General features: G+C 45.9%; 1 protein-coding gene across 4 annotated transcripts in view; it reads left to right on the top strand.

Annotated features, from left to right (window-relative positions):
* Window positions 1–22,295, top strand: part of PDGFD (platelet derived growth factor D) — a 221,491-nt gene that overhangs the window by 172,646 nt on the left and 26,550 nt on the right. For all 4 annotated transcript variants that reach the window (XM_042904521.1, XM_042904520.1, XM_042904518.1 and 1 more), the window contains exon 4: window positions 19,696–19,758. In XM_042904521.1, coding sequence (XP_042760455.1) covers window positions 19,696–19,758 — 63 coding nt within the window. The remainder of the gene's footprint in view (window positions 1–19,695; window positions 19,759–22,295) is intronic.

The following is a 22,295-nucleotide window of genomic DNA, read 5'->3' as shown; positions in this document are numbered from 1 at the left end:
AGGTGAAGGTGGTTATAATTTTCTAGGAAAAGGGACACAGGAAGATGAGCAGGTTTCGTGGGAGTATTGGCGAATACCGTTTTGGACATGTTGAGTTTGAAGAGCTTAGGGGACCCACCGGGGGGTGGCCAGAGGACTTTGGCAAAATGATCTGATTCTCTGGCCAAGATTTCGTGGCTTGGGATGTGCAGTTGGGTGTCATTCATGTACGTATTATTGCTGAAGCCAGGAAATAATAGTTTTGGCTTCTCTATATTAAATATTATTGCACAGTTTACTCAGGTCCTAAGTATCAAGTATCAGAATCCTGGAAAACACTAACACTCAAAAAGGTGTTAAAAGACGGGAATCCAGGGAAGAAATACCTGGAGAAGTAAAAGGAAGAACACCAGGAGCCCCCGGGCGGCTCAGTCAGTTGAGCGTCCAACTTCAGCTCAGGTCACGATTGCACGGTTCTTGAGTTCAAGCCCCGCGTTGGGCTCTGTGCTGACGGCTCGGAGCCTGGGGCCTGCTTCGGATTCTGTGTCTCCCTCCGCCTCCCCCACTCATGCTCTGTCTCTCTGTCTCTCAAAAATGAATAAACATTAAAACATTTTCTAAATTTCATTTATTTATTTTGATGGTGGGGGGAGAGGCAGAGACAGAGGGAAAGAGAATCCCAAGCAGGTTCTGCACTGTGAGCACAGAGCCTGTCATGGGGCTTGATCTCATGAACTGTGAGATCATGACCTGTGCTGAAATCAAGAGGTGGGATATGGGGCGCCTGGGTGGCTCAGTCGGTGGGGTGTCCGACTTCAGTTCAGGTCATGATCTCGCAGTCTGTGAGTTCAAGCCCCGCGTTGGGCTCTGTGCTGACGGCTCGGAGCCTGGAACCTGCTTCCGATTCTGTGTCTCCCTCTCTCTCTCTGCCCTCCCCGACTCACACTCCGTCTCTCTCGCTCTCTCAAAAATAAATAAACATTAAAAAAAAGAACATCAGGGCATACTATCACAAAAGCAAAGGAAGAGAGGATTATGGGGGCATCATCGACAACAGTAAATGCTAGACAGATTGGAGTGCTCCAGAGGAGGGCTGAGTGCCACAGGACAGCTGGGGGGCTGATGAGCACTGATGAGAGAGGATTTGAGGTGATGGACAGTGAGGCCCCTAAGGTCGACGGAAGGCTGAGCCCGTGGCGGAGTATGGAGGTAGGAAACATCTAGAGGGCTCGCTGAGGTTCAGGAGAGAGGGACAGCAGCAAGAACCCAAGGGCATGTGAGGTTCCAGATTGCAGGTGGACAGGGGCTGCTCAAGCGTGGGCACAGAAGAGACGCAGGAGTCACTGGGTACTCGCCCTGCCATCCACGTGGACACGGGTGTCATTCAGGATGCCGGTGGCAGGAGGTGAGTGACTACAGATGCGGGAGCACAGGTGCCTCCCTAGTTAGTGACTGTGGGGAGGTGGCCGGGTCTCCAGCAGAAGCAGCGATACAGAGAGCCACAGCTGGAAGGAAGAAGAATTTTCTTACTGATAACAGCCGAGCTTCCTGCGTTTCCAAGGGGGTGACTGTATATAAAGTGGCTTGTAAGCCTGCGGTATCTTTCCCGATAATGTTGATCGCCTCTGGCCGGCACCTGTTACGGATTCAGGGCCATAGGACTGTCCTGTATAAAAAAATCACAGTGGTTTGAAAGTGCCAGAACGGAGGCACCCACACGTCCCAGCCTAGCGGGGCCTTCCCAGCAGCCGCTGTCGTGATTTAGGCCCAGAGGGAAGCAGGGTCTTCAGAGGACCCTAAGTGGGGTGTCAGTGAGGTTCTAGGGGTAACAGCACTGTGGGTCCACAAGGCGCCTCCCAGAACATATCATGCTTATGCTGCTCCATTTTGAAATTATTCTGCTCAGTAGTTTTTAGACTGAGAACGCTCAACCAGTGTCAGAAAATCAATTTAAAGTTTCCCTTTTATTTTTGCGGAGAATACAGAGGCCAGGCTAAAACGGTTCCCAAAAGCAACATTCTTGGCTACGTACGGTAAATCGTCCGCTCTCTGTGCCGTCCGTGAACGAAGAGGTTGGCAGAGGATAATGTAGTGTTCTCCTAGGAATAAAGATTCTTCTCCACTTACATCGTTATTTTCTATAAAAGTTTATGGCTTTTTTGTTGTTGTTGCTGTTGCGCCTAAAAGAATACTATCTTCCCCTTAACGCAGGAGAGTGAAGGATTTTTTTTTTTATTCTGATGAAATCTGATCTCTGCATTGGCTGAGTAGTGACTGTATATTAAATATTATTGCACAGTCCCCCCCTCTGCATCCTGTTCTCTCTGAGAAGAGCTCAGTGCTAGAGGGAGCACTCAGTACCGTCACCTTGCAGGGACAGGTTCTGTGCGGGAGCCCCCAAGACCAGCCATGCCTTCTGCCAGGGTTTCCTGTGCAGCCTCTGCTGGGGGAAACGGTGTCTGGGGTGGGGAATCCCTTTCCTGCAGCCTGGAAGGCAGGAAGCTGTGAAATGTCAGGCAGAATGAGAGGAGTTCACCAAAGACTTCTTGAAAGGGAGGTGAAGGTGAATTTCACCTTAGAGTGGAGACTGCTGTGGTCAACGTTTGCATACGGTAGACCTGGGAGCTGCATCATTAATCCTACCCCACACCACCACTACCCCCCCTCCCACCCCATCAGGGTGCAGGTGCATTTCTGCACAGAGACAAGAGCTTTGCGTTTCAAGTGCATTATTTCTACGGTAAGTATTCCATTAACACAGCACACACAACATTGTACAACTTTCATCCAGTTCAGATACAACCAAAGGGGGATTTTGCAACTCTTGGATTTATATTAATTTTGTAATGTTTATTTACTTTTGAGAGAGAGAGAGAGAGAGACAGAGCACGAGTGGGGGAGTGGCAGAGAGAGAGACAGAATCCCAAGCAGGCTCCAGGCTCTGAGCTGTCAGCACAGAGCCCAGCTCAGGGCTCGAACCCACAAACCACGAGATTGTGACCTGGGCCGAAGTCAGACACTCAACTGACTGAGCCAGCCAGGTGCTCCATGTTGGATTTATTTTAAAATAGAACTCCCATAGCTAGAACTAAAGACTAGTGGCTGACCACTTTGGATGAGAAAAATAATTGTGGCAGTTTGCAGGGCATGACCCCGGGTGTCCTTGCTAACTTCTTAATGCTTTGCATAGAAGGAAAGATAACATGGGGCACCTGGGTGGCCCCAGTTGAGCGTCCGACTTCGGCTCAGGTCATGATCTCACAGTTTGTGAGTTCAAGCCCCGAGTCTGGCTCTGCGCTGACAGTGTAGACCCTGCTTGGGATCCTCTGTCCTTTCTCTGCCTCTCCTCTGCTCACACTCTCACTTTCTCAAGATATATAAACATTTTTAAAAAGGAAAGATAATATGGTTATAGAGTACATGTTTACTATAGCTTCAGAAGATTACTTTAAAAGATGACTGTTAAAGAGTCTTCCTAAATGATGCAAAGTTTCCTCTTGGTTCTCACACGTCAAATGCAGAGAGAGCACAGTAAATGCAATTTGATGTCTGTGCATTCAAGGCTTCTGTATCATTTCATATAAAATAAGGTTTTCCTTTACAGATGATTTCTTTTAAATGCCAGTGATTCTTCCTGGGGAGAACTGATATTAGAAGAAGAAACATTGTTTTGCACATGCATCTAGCGTGGGATTACCTCCCTCTGCATTCCACCACCCTGTGGACTATTTCTCCCTTTGAAAATCTAAATATACATATTACGTGAGATGATAGCGGGTGACACATTGTGACAAGTGCACACCGCACGGCAGGTGTTATTTGTCTCAGAACACAGGCTGGGATACATTTTGGAGTAGACTTTGGATTCAAGGTGAATGCATACCTCACTCCCCCCCAGGACCAAGAGGACCACGGCCTCTGGACATCTGCCCCGTGGGCCTCCCCTGTTCCCTGTGCGCATCAGAGAGGACACCCACTCAGCCTTCCAGGACGGTCGGTTGCCTCTGAAACCGAGCTGATTTTCCTTCTCTTTCTTCAGCACCAACGGAGTTGGGCCAGAGCTGAGTAGATACCAGAAGGGTACTTGGGAGTAGTACATGTGGTTTCCCCCTGGGGGGTTTGGAGAGGAAAATGAAGAGTGACCAGAATCACCCTGGAGGTCTGCAGAATGATGGAGACAAGGACTCTCCTTTCTTGGAGAGTCCTTTCTTCAAGCATGCGCCAGCGTGGAGAACACCTTGGACCAGGCGCCGGGAGACGTGGAGTCTAGCTCTGGCTTTGTCACCAGTAGGCTGTGGCCCCTTTAGAATGTCATGGCTTTGGACACTTACTCCAGCAATAGCTATGGTTCTCTAAGTTAAGCTGCGGTAATGAACATCCCTGAAATCCCAGTGGCTTCCCACTCGTGTAGGCGCTAATGTCACTCCATGTGGGAGTCCAGCCTGAAGGGTCAGTCCCCCTGCAGACAGGCAGCAGTGGGAAAAGAGCAAGCGTGAGCCCCAGTGTGTCCTAAAGCTGCTTCTCCCATTCAGTTGGTTAGAGGAAGTCACGCGGCCAAGCCTGCCTTCCGGGGGCAGGAAGTACCCTCCTCCCATGTGGGGGCGCCGGGGACAAGCCCTCAGACAACAGGCCCAGTACCCAGGGGCAGCCCAGTGCCTCTGAGTTGAAGGCACTGCTCAGGGATTTGTAAAGTCTCGTTGAGCTTCAGAATTACAAGCTTTAATTCGTAAGTTAGAAATGGCAGTAAGTAGTTTGGATGTAGAGATAGATGTCTTACCAGGAGATCGGAGCCTGTGCGAATTAGTGGCTTACATATGCATACATAGTTTTGGGGTTTTTTTTTAAGTTCATTTATTTATTTTGGGAGAGAGAGAGAGAAAGAGTGAGTGGGGGAGAGGAGCAGAGAGAGAGGGAGAGTCCCAAGCTGCTCTGCACTATCAGCACGGGGCCCGATGTGGGGCTCGATCTCATGAACCGATCATGAGATCATAACCTGAGCCGAAATCAAGAGTTGGACACTCAACTGACTGAGCCACCCAGGCGCCTCCCCCATCTTTAAATGTTTATTTATTTTTGAGAGGGAGAGACAGAGACAGAGCGTGAACAGGGGAGGGGCAGGGACAGAGGGAGACACAGAATCTGAAACAGGCTCCAGGCTCCAAGCTGTCAGCCCAGAGCCCGATTCAGGGCTTGAACTCACAAACCACGAGATCATGACCTGAGCCCAAGTCAGAGGCTCAATCTAGTGAACCACCCAGGCGACTGTGCATACATAGTTTTTGTCTATAAATTCCTTCAACTGTTTTAAAGCGATTTCTTGCCCTTTTGAAATTTTGTGTTTGCTGTTGTGAAGAATGCATGAATAATGGTCCTTTAAGTAGGTATAACAATTTGTAGTGGGCAAAATACATACACCTGTTCCTGACGTGACTGTATTGACCGTGTTTGGTTTGTTGACTCTGTTTTTCCAATGCCTAGAACATGTCGAGCAAGTAGGAAGCACTCGGTAATTTCCTGGAGGCTGGGGTAGAACTCCTTTTGTAGAGAGACTGCTGGATAGAGTCAAGGGGCTGGAGGAATGCATTCCATCCCCTTGGGGAAAGTTCCAGAAGGCACAGCCCTTGCTTGCTGGTTTTACAGAAATGACCGCTCAGGAAATCAGAAAATCTCCTCTCAGAGGCTGCAGACCTTTATTTTATGGAAGGTATCTGTGCCCATACCCGCTCACGCAGTGGTGGTGAGAGTGGGAGTAAGATGAGGGATGTTAAAGCTTCCTGAAGACTTGAAAACCTCAGGGCCCATTTGAGGTGAAGAAAGGTTCGGCCACTATAGGTTGGGTGGCCCAATCAGCAATGTTTCCTAGGACAGAAATGTGCAGACGGTTTCCATCTCAGCCTTTCGATGCATCCGGTGTTTTTCTTGCAGCTTTCCATGGAATGATCTATTTATATTCAAAACATTCCTCTGAGATAGCGATGGCTGTTGCCTCCGTTTTGACAAGAAAATAGTGAGGCCCAGAGAGACTAAGTACTTGGTGCAAGGACTCCAGCTGGTCAGGGATGGAGTTGGGATTGGACCCAGAGCATCTGACTCCAGAGCTAGTGTCTCGTGGCCCCCCTACCCCCTGCCTACCCTCTGCAGAGGTATTAAATTAGCATGGCCATCTTTTCAGGAGACAGATAACATATTGGAAAGACTGTACTAGTTTTGGAAAGAGTGCGGTGAATGTCCACGTGGGCCAGTTAGTTTCACATGAGGTATCTAATTTAATCCCCAACCACCCCTGTGGGGGATTAAAAAAAAAGGTGCTTTTCCCATTTTATGAATCAGGAGCCTCAAGCATAGAGGTCTACTTTGTCCAAGGTCACCCAGTCAGCATTCCATGTGGAATTCAAATCGGAGTGCTCTGTGTCCAAAGCCGGGATGTGAAAATGCTTTAGCCCACGGATCACTAAACCCCTGCCACCAGCCAGAGTGTTGCCATCCTTATTCAGCAAAGGAGGCTTGCCACTCCCTTCCTCTTCATTTAGTTTGTTCTTACAGATCCTGTGATGAAAGTCATCGGGCCCATTTGTATTCTGGTGTCTTTATGATCCCTGCCGGGTTGCGAGATAGCTTTTAGTAATCCCACCAAATCAGCCCCTGCTGACCGACCTCAGGGGTCACCGTAAAGTGCTTAAGGGATCCTCATCTGTTGAAAGTTCTCATCAGGCAAACATTCTAACTCTTCTATGAGGAAGAAAGGTAATTTTGTACCCTGCTGAGAAACGAGATAGAACTAAATTATATTTGAGTGGAGAATGCTGTTATCATGTTAGGGATTTGATTACCAACATGAGGAAGGACTCTTAATTCTAAGCTTGCCCTAGAAGACTGTGGACATCCCAGAACGGTTTTCCATACCAACAGCATTGGATTTCTTGGTTCCAATTTTTTCAACTGCTCTCGTCTCTCCGAACAGTGATCTGTTGTTTCCTGTGCGTTTTCTAGGAACTCCATTATGCTGCTGAAGATGACAGAATTCGAGAGGATAAAACATTGTTCTTTTTTCTTGTTTTCATACACACAGAAAGGGAGGCACGTCAGCAGGGGCCTGAGAGATGTGGCTGTGTGAAAATCTGGCTTCCTACAAGCTAGGACAGGTGCGGTCCAGTATGTCTGGACACGTAGGCTCCAGGCACCAAATCTGACCGTGATGCTGATGCCTGACTTTCTGGGAGCCTGGTTTCCTTGTATTTAGGTCAAGGGTGGTCAGAACGAGAACGCCCTGAGAGCAGTGACCTTGGTGTTCTTTTCTGGATCTCCACCACTTTGAACCACTTGGTCAGAAATAGTGGAAGTCTTTAAATGTCTGGTGAAGGAATGGTTAAATGCCACACCAAAAAACAAAAACACAAAGCAAAACAAAACAAAAACATGCTCAGCATGGCATTCAGGACCCTCTGATTTGTCCTGCATGGCCTACTCTTAGTAGATTCTCACTCTCCTGTCTACCTGTCTGCTCTCCTGACTGTCAAAATCCCTGATTGTCATTTAGGGTCAACTCCAAGGCCCCTTCTTCTGAATCCTTTCTCCAGTCTGCCTACATAGACTTGAGCCATTCCTTCCTCTGTAGACCTACAGGACTTTGCTTATGGCCCTAATAGAGCATTTATTTCCATAGGTCTTGCATTATTGGTGTATTTATTCCACAAATATTTATTCACCCTCAGCTGCGTACCAGCCAGTATGCTAGGGCTTTAGGTGAATCCTCTCATTTGCCCCTCAAAGCAGTCCACTCGGTATTCATTCTTTCATTTAACTAGTACTTACGAATGCCTCTTAGTTACCAGACTCTGTCATAGGTGCTGGGGTTGAGCACTGTGCAAGTTAGAAAGCATCTCACCCTCCGAGGGCGTTTACCCTCTACCTAATGGAGAGACGCAGACTTGGAAACAGGTCCAGAAATAAGTAAGATAATTTCACGTAATGGTAAGCCATTCAGAAAAGTAAATGATGTTAATAGAAGTTGCTGACCTGAAAGGGAATGGCAACAGGGGAAGGAGAATTAACCTAGGTGAGATCTTCCTCCAGGGCATTTGCACCTCTCATGCATCCGGGCATTGCCAGGGGCCCAGCACGGTGAGGTCCAGCTTGTTGTCATTCAGAAGTCTTAAGGTTGTGACTAGAACGGTGAACTTGGTGATCTGTCAGCACCTTCTGTCCCCAGAGCGTGCCGCTGAGAATGAAGGAAGTAGGAATACAGTGTACATGTGAGATGTCAGGTGTTCAGGGGCTGTATCAGGCTGCCTGGCGACTGAGCCGAGGAGCGGTCAGCTCTGACGTTTCCCTCCTGCAGAGCAGAAGCCGTGGTTTACCCAACCCCGGGCGTGTTCTCTCCCTTTGCCTTTGGAGCGCATCGTACTTTTAATTCTTCCGGCAGTAGAAATCACCTTGGTGATTCTGTTTGGCTTAGAGGAATGCAGCCTTGAACTTGCATTCTGTACGGGACGCAGCACACGATTCTACAGAAACAGTCAAGCAAGAAGCAAAGGAGGGCCGGTCTAGGATTAAAGCCTTGCTGTGCCCAGCCTCGTGTTTTCACTTCCGAACACTGCCGCCGAACACGGCTGATGTCATCCCAGGCAAGAGGAGAAATTGGTGACAGGCCAGAGTCCGTAAACATGAACTACTGGGACTGAGATCGCGGGATCTCTCATGTAAACGCCTCTTGTCCTGCTCAGAAGTGACTTTTCGCACCTGTAGGAAAAGACGCCCGTTGTTCACTCGGGAGTCATGATGAAGTTATGTGGACCCAGGGACGTCTTCACCGGCTTCAGCCACGGAGCCTGGCCACAGGATCGAGTGTTCCTCTGTGTGGCGCTTTCCCAGCCCTTATCAGAAAGACACCCACGAGGAACTCAGCACCAAGAAGCTTGGCTGAAGGCCTGCTTCTTCGGGATCTGACACCTGCCAGCTGCTGTCCTTAGTTGCTAGTTGAGTGGGGATGGAAAGAGGAACCTGGAGGTCAAGCATGTGCTAATCTCACCTTTTGTCACGAGTGATTTGCAAGTGAAGGCTGCCCTTCCGTTTCAGACTAGACATTACCCAACTTGCTGGTTTAACCACATAGCTGTGTCGGGAAATCCCCTACAGTCAGGTCAGGTCAGGCAGAGAAGAAGGTTGTGCTTTTAATTAACGGTTAGTTCATTTCCGTACTACTGCAGGATGAACACGGCTATTAAATGCTTCACATCCGGGCAGCTTGTAGGGCCACGTGATCATTGTGATGGGTGAGGGTTCTGCTGAGCGCATGGGGTCCAGTGTGGGGACAGGGTGACTGCCCACAAGGAAAATGTTTCACCAAAACACCAACCCACCCGCCTAGGCAATATTCACATTTTTAAATAGAGCAACTAGCTTTCTGAATGCTTTATGACTGGCCCGTCCCTGGGCCCCTCCTTAGTCCCTGAGTCCCTCTTTAGATGTTCTTGTTTGCTTTATAAACCTGTCACTTGCTGAACAAGGTTTCATGAGCACCTTTTCCTGCCAGTATGATGGGTTGTGTTGACTATGGCTTTGTCTATTACATTTCAAAGGGCGTTTTCTCCCTGCTGTGAGATCTTAGAAGTTTTAATTAGCAGTGGGATAATTGGAGTTTGTAAAGGAAATGATTTTAGCCAAGGGATTTTGGTGATGCGGCCTTAATCTTCATTGTGTGTGTGCGATTTCCATTTTTCCTAATATTTGTTGTAATAATATAATTAGCTTCTGGCCAAGATGAAGATAATCCGTTCATATAACATCGTCCTTGGGAGTGTGAATTTTAGCACAGTTATCCAATCAAAATTAAATGCTTTGTTGGATTTTGAGTATGACACAGTCTTTCCTCCTCAACGAGGGAAGCAACACGGAAAGTAAAACGAGTGCCTTCTGTATACCAGGAGGTACGCTAAGCGCAAGGAAATGAAAACATTTAATAATTGCGGCCAGGATTTCTTCTTTTCACTTCGAACCTGTAATTTTTCCTATCCTCAGCCATCCATTTTGGCTTGGGCCTGTAACTATCTGGAAGATTAGCTTAGCAATGTCACAAGTACCATCGTTAACAATTTTCAGGCTCCTGGTGAACTGAACCAAATGTTCTTTCCGAAATGCATTTAAGGAATGTGTGAAGACCTGTACGTAGCACAAATCAAGGGTGTTTGTTTATTGTATGAAAGGACTCTTGATAACTGAAAGGGTGAGCCCAGGAGCAGAGACAAAGGCGTGGTGGGTCAGCCTGGGGTCCAGGTAGCTGCAGCCTGGGGTCCCGGTCCCTGCAGACCCTCTTCCGAGACAGGTTCTGTCCGCATCCTGTCTCCCCGCTTCCTCATGTCCTAAAGCTGCAGAAATGATGGATGGCATGATGTACTCAAAGCGTTTCAGACAGTGCCTGGCGTGTGATCGGTGCTCCATAAAAGGCAGCTGTCACTGCAGAGTGATGAGTCGTAGAGCTTTCTTAATACCAAACAACTTGATCGCGTTCACAAGAGCCGTTAACCAAATTGAAATGTGCACCTAGCTCTCCAGCAACACGTTGAAGAAAGACCTCTGGCAGGATCTTTCTAGATGAAAATTAAATGTTCGTTTATCATTTGGTCCGTATCAAGCACAGCGAAAGCTATGAGCAGAGTTGCATTTTGTCCTTGTTTGGGTAACACAGAGTTAATTTCATCAAGCTTCTAGCCCATCCATCTCTCCTCTCGAGGCTCATTATGTTTTCATCTGGCCATAGTACACAAGCACTAACTGGAGGCTGTTCATCGTTTTCTATCACTGTAGATTCACTCTCGGTCTACAAACACACCTGCACCCTTCTCTAGCTTTGTATTGTGGCCCCCATGATGCCCTCGCTGAGTTGATGTCTTCTTCGCTGCCTGCTGAAGCCTTTCCTCTTTGGCCATTGCACTTGAGTTTGGTCTAATCTTTGCTCATCTTGTTGTAATAGCTCGCCACGCTAAGTCCAGTCTAAAGAAATCAGATATAGAAAGTACCTGGTCTTACAACATAGGAGGAAAAATGCCTTTTAAAAAAATACTTGGACATTGGCATCAAAATTTCATGGATGATTTGTTGACGAATCCTAGATCTAAATTAAACCATTTTACTGTATCGTCAGTAATGGGTGTAGGATTGAGCCCTGTGTCAGGCTCTGTGGTAAGCATGGAGCCTCCTTGAGATTCTCTCACTCTCTCTCTCTCTCTCTCTCTCTCTCTCTCTGCCTCTCCCCCGTCTCTCTCTCTCCCTCCCCCCTCCCTCTCTTTCTCTCCCTCTGTGTCTCTCCACCCTCATACACTCTTTCTCTCTAAAAAGTAGAAATTATAATATGGTTGAAAAGTTGTGAAACCAACTCTTGAATTAGTGGAAAGCTGCAAGTGTGTCCTATCTGTGGGGGATATTTGTTATTAAAGATTATTTATTTTATTAACATTTTATTTCCAGTAGCAGATGACTCATACCCAGGACTTCTCAGAGCTCTAAGAAGTTATGTTAATAATTTCAGAGGCCAATTCTCTAACTTTGAAATACGCTCCTTGATTCTTGTTAATTATTGATTCTTGAACTCTCGATATACTTGTACTAGATGTTGTTGCCAATAAAAGCTGGCCTTTCCCATATTACTTAGAAAAGAGCTGATTCGATGATGAGCATATAATGAGATACACTTGTAAAGGTTTGGTTGGATCACAGACTAGGATCGAATCTAAGGATTTTCATTTTTGTTTTATTCTGTTCCCATAGACGTTGAATCATGGACGTGTTATTATTTGCATGCGCACTGATGGCACTGTATGCCAGAAATTCATGTACTAAAGTCTCAGAAGTCTTTCTTCTAAAACATCTTTCCCATAGAGTCATCTCAGGGCACAGCCTCCAATTTTAGCTTTATTTGATTTTCCTCAGTGGGTCATGAGCAGAGCGGGACGAACAAATGAAGAATCACTTAAGGAATAAATTGTGATAGTGTATTTGTTTGTTACCGTTTTATGAATCCAGACAAATCCCTCTATTTCTTTCACATTTGAAAAGAAAGACCTCTACGTACGCACTTACCCAAGAAGCACAGACAGAGTTAGGAGAGGAAATTCTGTGTTCTGTGTCTCTGAGGAAGAAATATGAAACCTCACACCCAAGAAAAATTTTCACAATAAAAGAAAATGCCCTGACAAATGTCCTTCAAAACTTTCCCCAAATAAGTCATCCTTGGTAAGTTAAGCATTGTTTTGGCTGAAAGCTGTTTAAAATCTCCAAGTAAGCGCGTATTTTTTGCTCTAAGAGGTGGAAGAAATCATCCTCCCAAGCAGTGAACCGGTTATGGCTCATCTACTCACATACAGTGTAGCCACCCAGGCTGCGAGTGAACAGCCATCCCCTGTTGAGATCCGGGAACAGGTGGTACAGCCAGTTAGCTTCCAGGCTAGAGTCCTGGCCTGCCAACAACTGTCTCCAAAGACACTTGTTCCCAGATCCACTGTCAAGGTTCAGGACGGGGACTCACGTGGACACCCGCCGTCGGCATTCTGTGACTGGTCACCTTGGTGGGCGAGGGAGGGGATGTTCCCCGTGTCCACGTGGAATATACCACCTCGCTCTGGGATGACCCCAGGGTGACTGATGGCCAGGAGGGGTTATCCGGCCATGTCCTGTCTGGAATGAAGTTCCCAATCATGTCTCAGTCTCTGATAGTGAAGATGATCGGTGAGAATACCCATGGCCTGTAGTGTTACCGGACCCGCGGCTTGATTGGTCTCCAGCCTGTGAGTCAGCCGTCCTGACACGGAGCTGGACGGGCGCCTGTCCGGCCCTGAGCTGATGGCTCCCTGCCTGTTTCCCTGGCCGTTTTTATATCATCAAAAGTTGGTGTTGCATTAGCCACATTTTAGGTGGAATCAAATGTCATAATTCTAGAACACTTCTTTATTGTCCCACTTTGAACAGTTCTCTGTCGTAACTGATGAGAATTATCTCTACCAAAGATGCTTCTATTTTCCACCAGAGAATACATGGGTAACACTATTCAATCTGATAATATAACATAAGGCTTTTAGAGGTAAGTGCTCACACACGCTGCAATCTATTGCATTGTTGTTTCAGAAATGTATCGTTCTCTTATTAAAAGTAGGTATGTATTATGAACATTTTAGGACACATAAGGAGACAAAAGGAAGAAGAAAGCAAGCAACATTTAGTGCCAACAATGTCAGTATTGTTGTGAATGTATTTTCAGTCGTGCTTCAATCAGCTGTCGGTACATTTTTCTAGCAGATTTGTATGATATGAAGCATACTCTCACAACCTTTCATGTATAAGAACTCGTTTCATTTTAAGGATGTAACGATTTCATGTAAGGATATTAACTGTTTCTCTGTTATGTCTGGTACAAGTATATCTGCCGGTTTATGCTTTCAGTTTTGTTGTTGGTATTTTTGGATTTGTGCAACGTTTAGTATGCGTGAGGTGTATCGACTTTTACGCTTTCTCACTTTCGCGCTCATGCTTAGGATTTTATCTCTTCCACACTGCAGTTATACAAATACCCATCTATGTTTTCGTATACTTTTAAGTTTTTGTTTTTACGTACCTCCCCAACTTCCTAGTATGTAACTGTTTTCTCACACAAATCAATCTTTCAAAACCAAGCCATTTAAAAAATACAGATCTCAGAATCATGTCCATGTTTTCAAAACTACTCCAAATAGACTCTTAAGGGAGCGGGTTTCATTTCAAACTCCCAAATAATGAGTTTCACTGCCAGAATGTGGTCCTGAAGTATTATGACGTGAGGACGTAAACTGAGAATAAGTTATTTGTGATGCCATAAATGAATTCTTCGTGGACTCAGATGGTGCCGACAGGATGACGCATGCCGTCGCTGGGCGGCTTGGAAAGCATGCGGCTCAGAGATCAATAGCTTCTTGGACTGTAGTCCTGACTGCAGCCGTGATTAGCTCAGAGATGCTCGACAGTCCCTCTGGCTCTCGGGACTGCAGTTTGCTCTTCGGTCCAGGGAGGGCTTGGACCCCTAGATACCATCTTAATGAGTCACCCACGGCTGTCCCTGCAGGGACTGAGGGAACCAAGTAGCCGAAATAGCATCTCCTTCCTTTCAGGATGAAACAGACTCCAGTGGAGCAGCAGGAGGTAAGGAAACGAAGCGCTGAATTGGTACCTACCTCTTAGAGCCAGCGAATAGTTCCCTCTCCTTGGAAGGATGGGACACGGCTTCTAAAGCATGAATCCCAATTTGTTGTCACAAAGGACAGAGACGTGTTTTTGTAGGCTGGACCGTTGTGATGCATTTTAAGTGATGATTCACTGTTGGTTCTATTTTAGCATTTAAGTAATGCTAAAGGCACTGCTCTGCCAAGAGACCCCACAGTAGAGGAGTTCGTCTCGTGTTAGCCTGGAGCTTGCAAAAGCAAGCTGTCTACCCAGGATGATACTAAAAATATGCAGCAGGCAGTGTGACACAGGCACAGCTGATCAGAATGGGCTCCGACTGGAAAGTGCTGCTTTGCCCGGACGGGGTGGCCGGGGAAGCGGACGGACGTCATCCCTGAATGTACCCTCGGGCCCAGTGACATGGGAGCATGTACCCAAAACTCAGCTAAGAATTTGGCATAGAGCACAGAAGAGATCAGCTCCCTGCCATTCCAGAGCGTGCACTCCAGCTGGGGAAAGAGATAATGAACAGAAAACCAAACACAACACCATTTCAGACTGTCGTAAATGCTTGAAAGAAAATGAAGCAAATGAAGTGGCTTGAGTGGCCAAGAGTGGGGGTATCTTAAATAAAATGTTCAAGGAGGGTTCTCTACAGATGTGCTATCTGAGCATAAAATAATGAGGAGCCAGTCCCTGTAACACTTGCAGAAAGTACATCCCAGATGTAGGGAACAGCAGCAGATTTTGACCTAAGGGAGGACCCCCGGAGTGTTATTTGAAAGATGGTAAGAGGCCATTTTGGTGGGAGTAGAGTATGTGGGAAATGTGGAACCTCAAATCAGAGAGAGACGCTGCGGATGAGGCAAGCAGGGGCCACCTTGTACAAGACCAGATCCCAAGCACAGTGGAAAGCTGTTGGAGGGATTTCAGCAGAAGAGAGAAGTGAGTTGATCTACACGTTTAAAAGATACCAATAGAGTCAAATAGCCCAGAAATAAACCCATCCATCTACAGTTAGCTAATTTTTCACAGAGTAGCTAAAAATACTTGATGGGGAAAGGTACTCCGTTCAAGAAATGGTGTTGGGAAAACTGGATCCTCAAATGTAAAAGAATGTAGTTGGACCCGTATCTTAACGCCACTCACAAACACTAACTCAAAATAGAGTCAAGTTAAATATAAGACCTGAAACTGGAAAACTCCTACAAGAAAGCATAAGGGAAAAGCTCCTAGACATTGGTCGTGGTGATGATTTTCTTTGGAGATGATATCAAAAGCAAAGGCAATGAATAAGCGGTGAGACTACATCAAACTATAAAAGCTTCTACACAGCAAAAGAAACAGAAGAATGAAGAGGCAGCCTATGGGATGGGAGAAAGTATTTGCAAACCACATATCTGAAAAGAGGTTAACATCCAAAATATATAAGGAACTCATGTAACTCAATAGCAAAAATTAAATAAATAAATAAATAAATAAATAAATAAATAAATAAATATCTGATTTAACAATGGGAAGAGGACCTGAAGAGACATTTCTTTTCCAAAGAAGACCTATAAATGCTCAACAGGGACATGAAAAGATGCTCACCATTACTAACCAGCAAGGGAATGCACATCGTAAGCACAATTAGGTATCACGTCACACCTGTTAGAATGACAAGTATCCAAAAGACAAGAGGTGACAGATGTTGGTGAGGATGTGGACAAATGGAACCTTAGTGCACTGCTGGTGGGAATGCAGACTGGTCCAGCCACTGTGGAGAACAGTAGGGAGGTTCCTCAAGAAATTAAAAGCCTATCGTACGACCTGGCAATCCCGCTTGTAGTTATACAATTGAAAGAAACTAAATCACGGTATTGAGGAGGTACCTTCACCCTCCACGTGCGCTGCAGCATTATTCACAATGGCCAAGATGTGGAAACAACCCGGTGCCCACTGACAGAGGAATGGGTAAAGAAGATGTGAGATGTATATATTCAGCCATGAGGCAGAAGGAAATCCTGCATTTGAGACAACACAGATGGGCCTTGAGGACACTAGGCTGAGTAAAGTAAGTCAGGTAGAAAAAGACAAAACTGTATAAATCTCACTTATATGCATACTGTAAAAAAAAAAAAAGGCTGTCTCAATTGGAGGAGCGTGCAACTCTTGGGCTTGGGTCGTGAACTTGAGCCCCACGTTGGGCATAGAGGTTCCTTAAAATGTTTTTTAAGATTAAAAAAAAAGCCAGACTCACAGAAATAAAGTCATGTGGTGGTTTCCAGGGTCAAGAAAGTAGGGAAGCGGGCCCAAAGGCACAAACTTCCCATTATAAGGTGAATAAAGTCTAGGGGTCTAATGCACAGCATGCTGATGTAATTAACGATGCTGTATTATATACTTGAAAGTCGCCAAGAGAGAGTATTCTCAAATAGTCTCACTACACACACCCACACACAATTTTAATTATGTGAAGCCCTCAATGTGTTAACCAACCTTCTTGTGGTAACCATCTAGCAACATATACACGTATCAGATCATCTTTTTGTGCACCTTAAACCTACATGGCGTTCTATGTCAGTTATTTTTCAGTAAGGTGGCAAAAGACAAGGCCACCGTGGCCATCCTGTGGAGTACAGACTCTGGGCTCTGGAGACAGTGTAGCCTGGAGAAAGCTAGTGACTGAGAAGCACGGCCTTAGGAGATTATGGTGGAGGAGATCATCATGTCAAGGATAGATTTAGACAGCAAATGGTTATGTTCCTTCCCCTGCCAAGACTGACCTTTCAGCTCTAAAATTCATAGGTTCTACATTTTATTCCTTGGAGAGGCATTTTTCCTTTTTATAAGCTCATTTTAAATATGCCATTTATAATTAATGGCAAATTTTGAAATAACCTAAAAGAAGGTTGGTTTCTTTTAAGTGTCTAATAATCATGTTGCTAAGAGAAGATAAATTTACTTTTTATCTGGAGGTTAATGAAATCCTCTGTCATTTTTACATGTTAAAGTTTTTAGCTGGAATCCTGTAGCCCAGACAGTAAAGAAGAGAAAAGTGTTTTTGTGTAGTATTTGTCTAGGTGTGTGGGCATAAAGACACTTTATATTTAAAAAGTGCTTAACAGACATTTTTACCATATACCTATGCAAGAAAATGAAGTAAATTGAAGTCACACAATTTAGGAAGTATAGATATAAAATCTAACTAAGAATACCTCAAAGGGTATCCCCATAGAAGCTTCCACCAATATTCTGCTCTATGCCTCTCCTGTTTTTCTTTTAACTTCCCTTTGGACACTGTTTCGTCCAAGCCAGCTACAATGATGTGAAAGATCATCACCCAGCTCGTACTTAGAAACGAGTTCTAGTGCTCCTAGCTTTGCAAGAAGTTGGCCACATGCTATGGAGCACACCCATACCATTTATGTCTCTGAGAATTGGTTTTCTGATCATTAAAATGAAAAGATTGCACTAGATAATAGTAAACTTCTTTCCAGCTACAAGATTTTAAGATTGTCGCTCTTGTGATTTTCATGCATGGTCAACATAACCCATCACTGGATTTTTGTGCTGGTGACTCTCAAATCTCTCTCCAAAGTCCTGGTCTCCCTCACATGGCCCACTCTCATTTAGCAAATCGCCTCCTCAACATCTCTACCTGGATGTTGCATGGGCACCTCAAACATGCCGTGCCCAACACGACTCGTTACCTTTCCCCAGGAACAACTTTTTTCTGTGTATGTTCCTCACCCTTGTCTAGACATCAGTCTCTCCTTGAGTGTTGTACCCCACCTTTCTTACAAGTGACGCTCTCCTCCCTTATCTACTTACCTGAGTCTATAAGACTCAGCTCAAGAGTCACCTTCTTGGGTCAGATTTTTCTAAGCCCACTTCTTCTCAGGTCCCACATAAGTTTATTGCACATGTTACTTACCTGTTCGTTTATGTGTTTACCTTTTGACATCCTGGAGGGAAGGTGTCGTTTCTTAGTTCCGTGATTCTACCCTCCGCTTAGAATGTATCACATAATTGGTGATTAGCAAATATTGAATGAATGAATGAAAATGAAAATCCCATGATGTGAGGGTTCCTCAGGTACTTATCCTACCTGGTATCTGTCCTCCCACCAGGAGCCCCTTCAAGACATGGAGAAGCTATTGTCTGTCTTGCCCAACGTCACCTGCTCACCTGCTCGGAAGACTTCCATAAATACCAACCTTCATTTGTTTGCATGCATCCGTTTCCTGTGGGATCTCCATGTCCTTTTTATGAGAATCGTGTCTTGCAGAGTGCAGAGACCCAATTACTCTTTCTGTCTCATGTTTCCTGAAGTTGAGACCAGAATAATGACATCTAGCCAGTTTTTAATAGATGTTCATTCCTTGAACCCCACGCTTGACTTAGTTCTCTCTTAGTAAACAACTAAATTTTTCTAACACAGGCATTTATACATAAACCAGTCTCATCATGAGCAATTAACATGTGCATTTCTAGCTCCTCAAAATGTTAATGAAATTTAGACCTGATACTTAGCTCTCGTTCAGTAAGTATACTTGGGTAAACAAGCCGACAGATTTGAGTATCAGAATTTTCCTCAACATCATCTTCACATACGCTCTGGTCTGGCTAGGAGACCTCACCTGACTGGCTTTATTTTAGCAGGTTCAAGAAACCGTCTGTGACGTGTAAAAATGGTAGAATCAGCTTTCCTTCCCACTCTGTTTTTTACAGTTACTGCTGCTAGAGTAATTAGCAAGACAGTCACATACCAATTGGAGACCCATTTGTCTTTTAGGAGAAGTTTCTTTCTCCGAGATCCATTGCTGTCACCAACCCTTTGAGGTTTCTCTGAGATAACTGTCTCAGGTCTGCCCATTACCTTCTTTCCTCGGGTAGCACTTTGTCACTCCACAGCCATTTCCTTCCCCTGCCGTTCTGCCTGACATTTCTTGATAGAGTCAGGAATGGCCCATTGTCGGTTAATTTATCTTTGGAAAGATCGCTGATACCGTAGACCAGCTCAGTCGGCAGGATTGAACATGATGCAGAACCGAGTTCAAACCAGATAAACAATACTGATAATGACTGTTATTACTCTTTATGAGGCACCTTATTAAGTGCGAGTTATAATTACATAATTAGTGCATGCACCTCTCAAAACTACCCTCTTCTTGGAGCATCCCGCACCAGCCTTTTACAGATGAGGAAGAGAAGGATCGGAGAGGTTAAGTAGATTGCCTGAGCTCACACAGCCTGCAGGTGACCGAGTTAAAATCTGAACTCCTGTCTGCACGTTTTCCATTTCACCAGCCCTTATGAGTGAATGTGACTGTATCCATTATGTCCATAAATGTCCGTGTCTTGAATGAGAAGCGTTCCTGAGGAGAGGTGCCTAAGACAAATGGTGACCTGTCCAGCAAGACGGCACCCTCATTTCTGTTGTCACTTAGTTGGAAGAAGCTTTAGATGGCTGAGATACTGAAACTGTGCACATAATGAACGAAACAGAGGTCTGATGGACTCACATGGATGTTTCTTGCCTTCTAGGAAGATTTCCAACCCGCAGCAGCCTCAGAGACCAACTGGGAGTCCGTCACTAGCTCTATCTCTGTAAGTAATTTAGTTTTCTATTGCCAGAAAAAAAAAAAAAACTGATGGGGAAGCTAAGGTCAAGCCCAGAACAGCTCCAGCTGTGGAAGGATCTGTTAGCTTCACCAGAAGCCATGTTGCAGTCGCGATGAGCTCTACCATTTCACGTAGATTATAGCGGGCGATGCCATGCACCAGGAAACCCCAGTACCCACTGCAGGAACAAGGGACGGACAAGGACTTCAGTATCTATCCATTTCAGAGCGGAAGGTTCCAGCTAGAGGAGCGTCCAGGCACAGCAGACACATCAGACTGGTCCGTGGCATAGGCTCAAGTGGGGAATTTTGCCAGAGTGTTTCTGGATAATCCAGGAGACACTTGGAACCTTCGCCTTTTCAGGGATCTTTTCAGATGTGAGAAATCCCAGTGTTTACAGCAAGACAGCTTAAGTGCAAACCAGGCATGTGCCCTCTGACTGGGAAATGAAACATAACCCCCCCTGAAACCTTAACATGGTCCACACCCCCATGTTCTTCCCCGCGAATGTAGTCATTCCTCTGTAAGCTACTTCCCTTTGTTCAGAAAGAACAGACCTTGTTTTCGCCAGTCCTGTGAGTAGCACCCGTGTAGCAGTAAAATACAAGGTCATAAATGCAGGTGTTCATTAGCGGCACAAAAGCGCGGGGAAAGCCTGCCCGTGGCTCTCAACCTGGGTCCGTGCGGCCGAGTCAGAGTTGGTTCTTTTTTCATGTGATGGGCTCCCTTGCTCTCTGGGGAATTTTTGAGAAACTTCCTTCAGGTGGCAGGGTTTCCTTAGCTATGGATTCTGTGGCTCTTTCGTTCACCTGGCGTGTCCACTGGACTAGAACAACATGACCCATTCAAGAGGTCGGTGAGGCTTCTGATGGCGATATTGAGAGTGTTTTATTTGTTTGTGATAGTCCCGAATGCACACTCTGAACCTAGCTAAGTGCAGGAGTCATTGTCAGGCAGGCGAAAATGGAACCGAGGCAGGTGATACCTTAGTCCCGGGAGCAGGCTCGGTGGAAAGCTTGGCCAGGTGGCATTCTGGGACTGGCAATTCCAAGTGGATGCCGGTGGCCGCTTTTGCCCCCGGACCCCAGCGTGCTGTTCTGTCAAGTCCCCTGGCTTCTCCAGCATCGTACATGCGATGGCTCGGAGCGGTGTAGACATTCCTGCCCCAATTGCGGAAGCTTACATGCTTCAGGGACCCCTAGCGAATTCAGGATAACCCGGGTCCTCTTGAGAGCAAGATTGTGCCGTCCATCGGGAGGATCTCCAGAAGCTCATTGCTGGGTCGGCATCCCCTGGTCACTTTTCTGGGCCCAGTTCCAAGGCCAGGTGCTGCTCAGCCCTCTAGAAATAGCAGGGACCCAGAGTCGTGTCCCTCAGCGTTCTGGTTCTCAGGAACCCTCTGGAATACGAGTAAGGACCCTTGGACCCGCCATGAACTTTGTATAAGCCGTATTTTGTGTTTCTTGAATGGCTTATCATTTTCAGGGTATTTTTCTCTTTTTTATAAATCGTTAACATTTTAAAGTCATTTGGTTGTAATGAAATCAGATCTACGGTGCCACAGAGAGGGGGCATACCCAGTGAGTTCTCTCCCATAAAAATAATTTTTAAACGATTACCCCAGAAATACAAATGTTCCAGTGGGTTTATGAGGTCATCTAGTCGTCCTTCACCTCATTTCCTAACCTGGTGTTTCTGTCACACGAGGACGGTTTCACATTTTACCTACGGTTTGTTCAGACTTGCTTTTCAGACTAATGTTGGGAGACATTAGATTCCCACCCCCCTCAGGGACTAAGAGCCCCCACCCAGGGCTTTCTCCTGAAGCGATGTCTAGGGACACACAAGCTCTCGGCACAGTCAGGAGCAAGCCCAGGAAACGTTTTGCCCGGAGCCCCCCAGATCCATCGTAAGAGGCTTCCTTCCACGTGCATGAGCATGGCTTCATTCGTGTTTCTGCTTTGGTTTCAGAAAAAGAGGGAGGCATTTTAATTTCAAAGCTTTTATATGCTGCCCTGCACCCAAATTTGGCCAGCTCTTTGTGAATTTTTGGATTTTAGACCCACATGATCGTGATGCAAGGCTAAATGTAAATCACCTGGTGAATATGAGCCAGGTAGACTGTAGATTATCCAGATAATACAAAGTTGGATGGGAATTTGAAATTTTGATACGGAAGCATAATATCTGACTCTAGCACCTGATGCCAAGAGGGATGGAAACAGGAATGATGTGGCATAGCCGGGATGCAGTTTGTATCAGACACGCACACACATGCACACACGCATGCACACGTACCCATCCACACACACACGTGCACACGTGTACCCACACAGACACGCACATACATACCCACACATACACGCACACACACAGGAAGACAGACACGCACGCAGATACCCACACATACATGTATGTACACACGCATGCACACGTACCCACTCATATACACACCCACATGAGCACACACACACACACGCACACACACACACACACCTGGATTAGAGAGCTGGCCTCCTACC

This window comes from Panthera leo, chromosome D1 (assembly GCF_018350215.1).
Source record: "Panthera leo isolate Ple1 chromosome D1, P.leo_Ple1_pat1.1, whole genome shotgun sequence".
Classification (NCBI taxonomy): Eukaryota; Metazoa; Chordata; class Mammalia; order Carnivora; family Felidae; genus Panthera; species Panthera leo.
The sequence above is the reverse complement of the archived record's forward strand: the minus strand, read 5'-3'. Positions and strand labels throughout refer to the sequence as shown.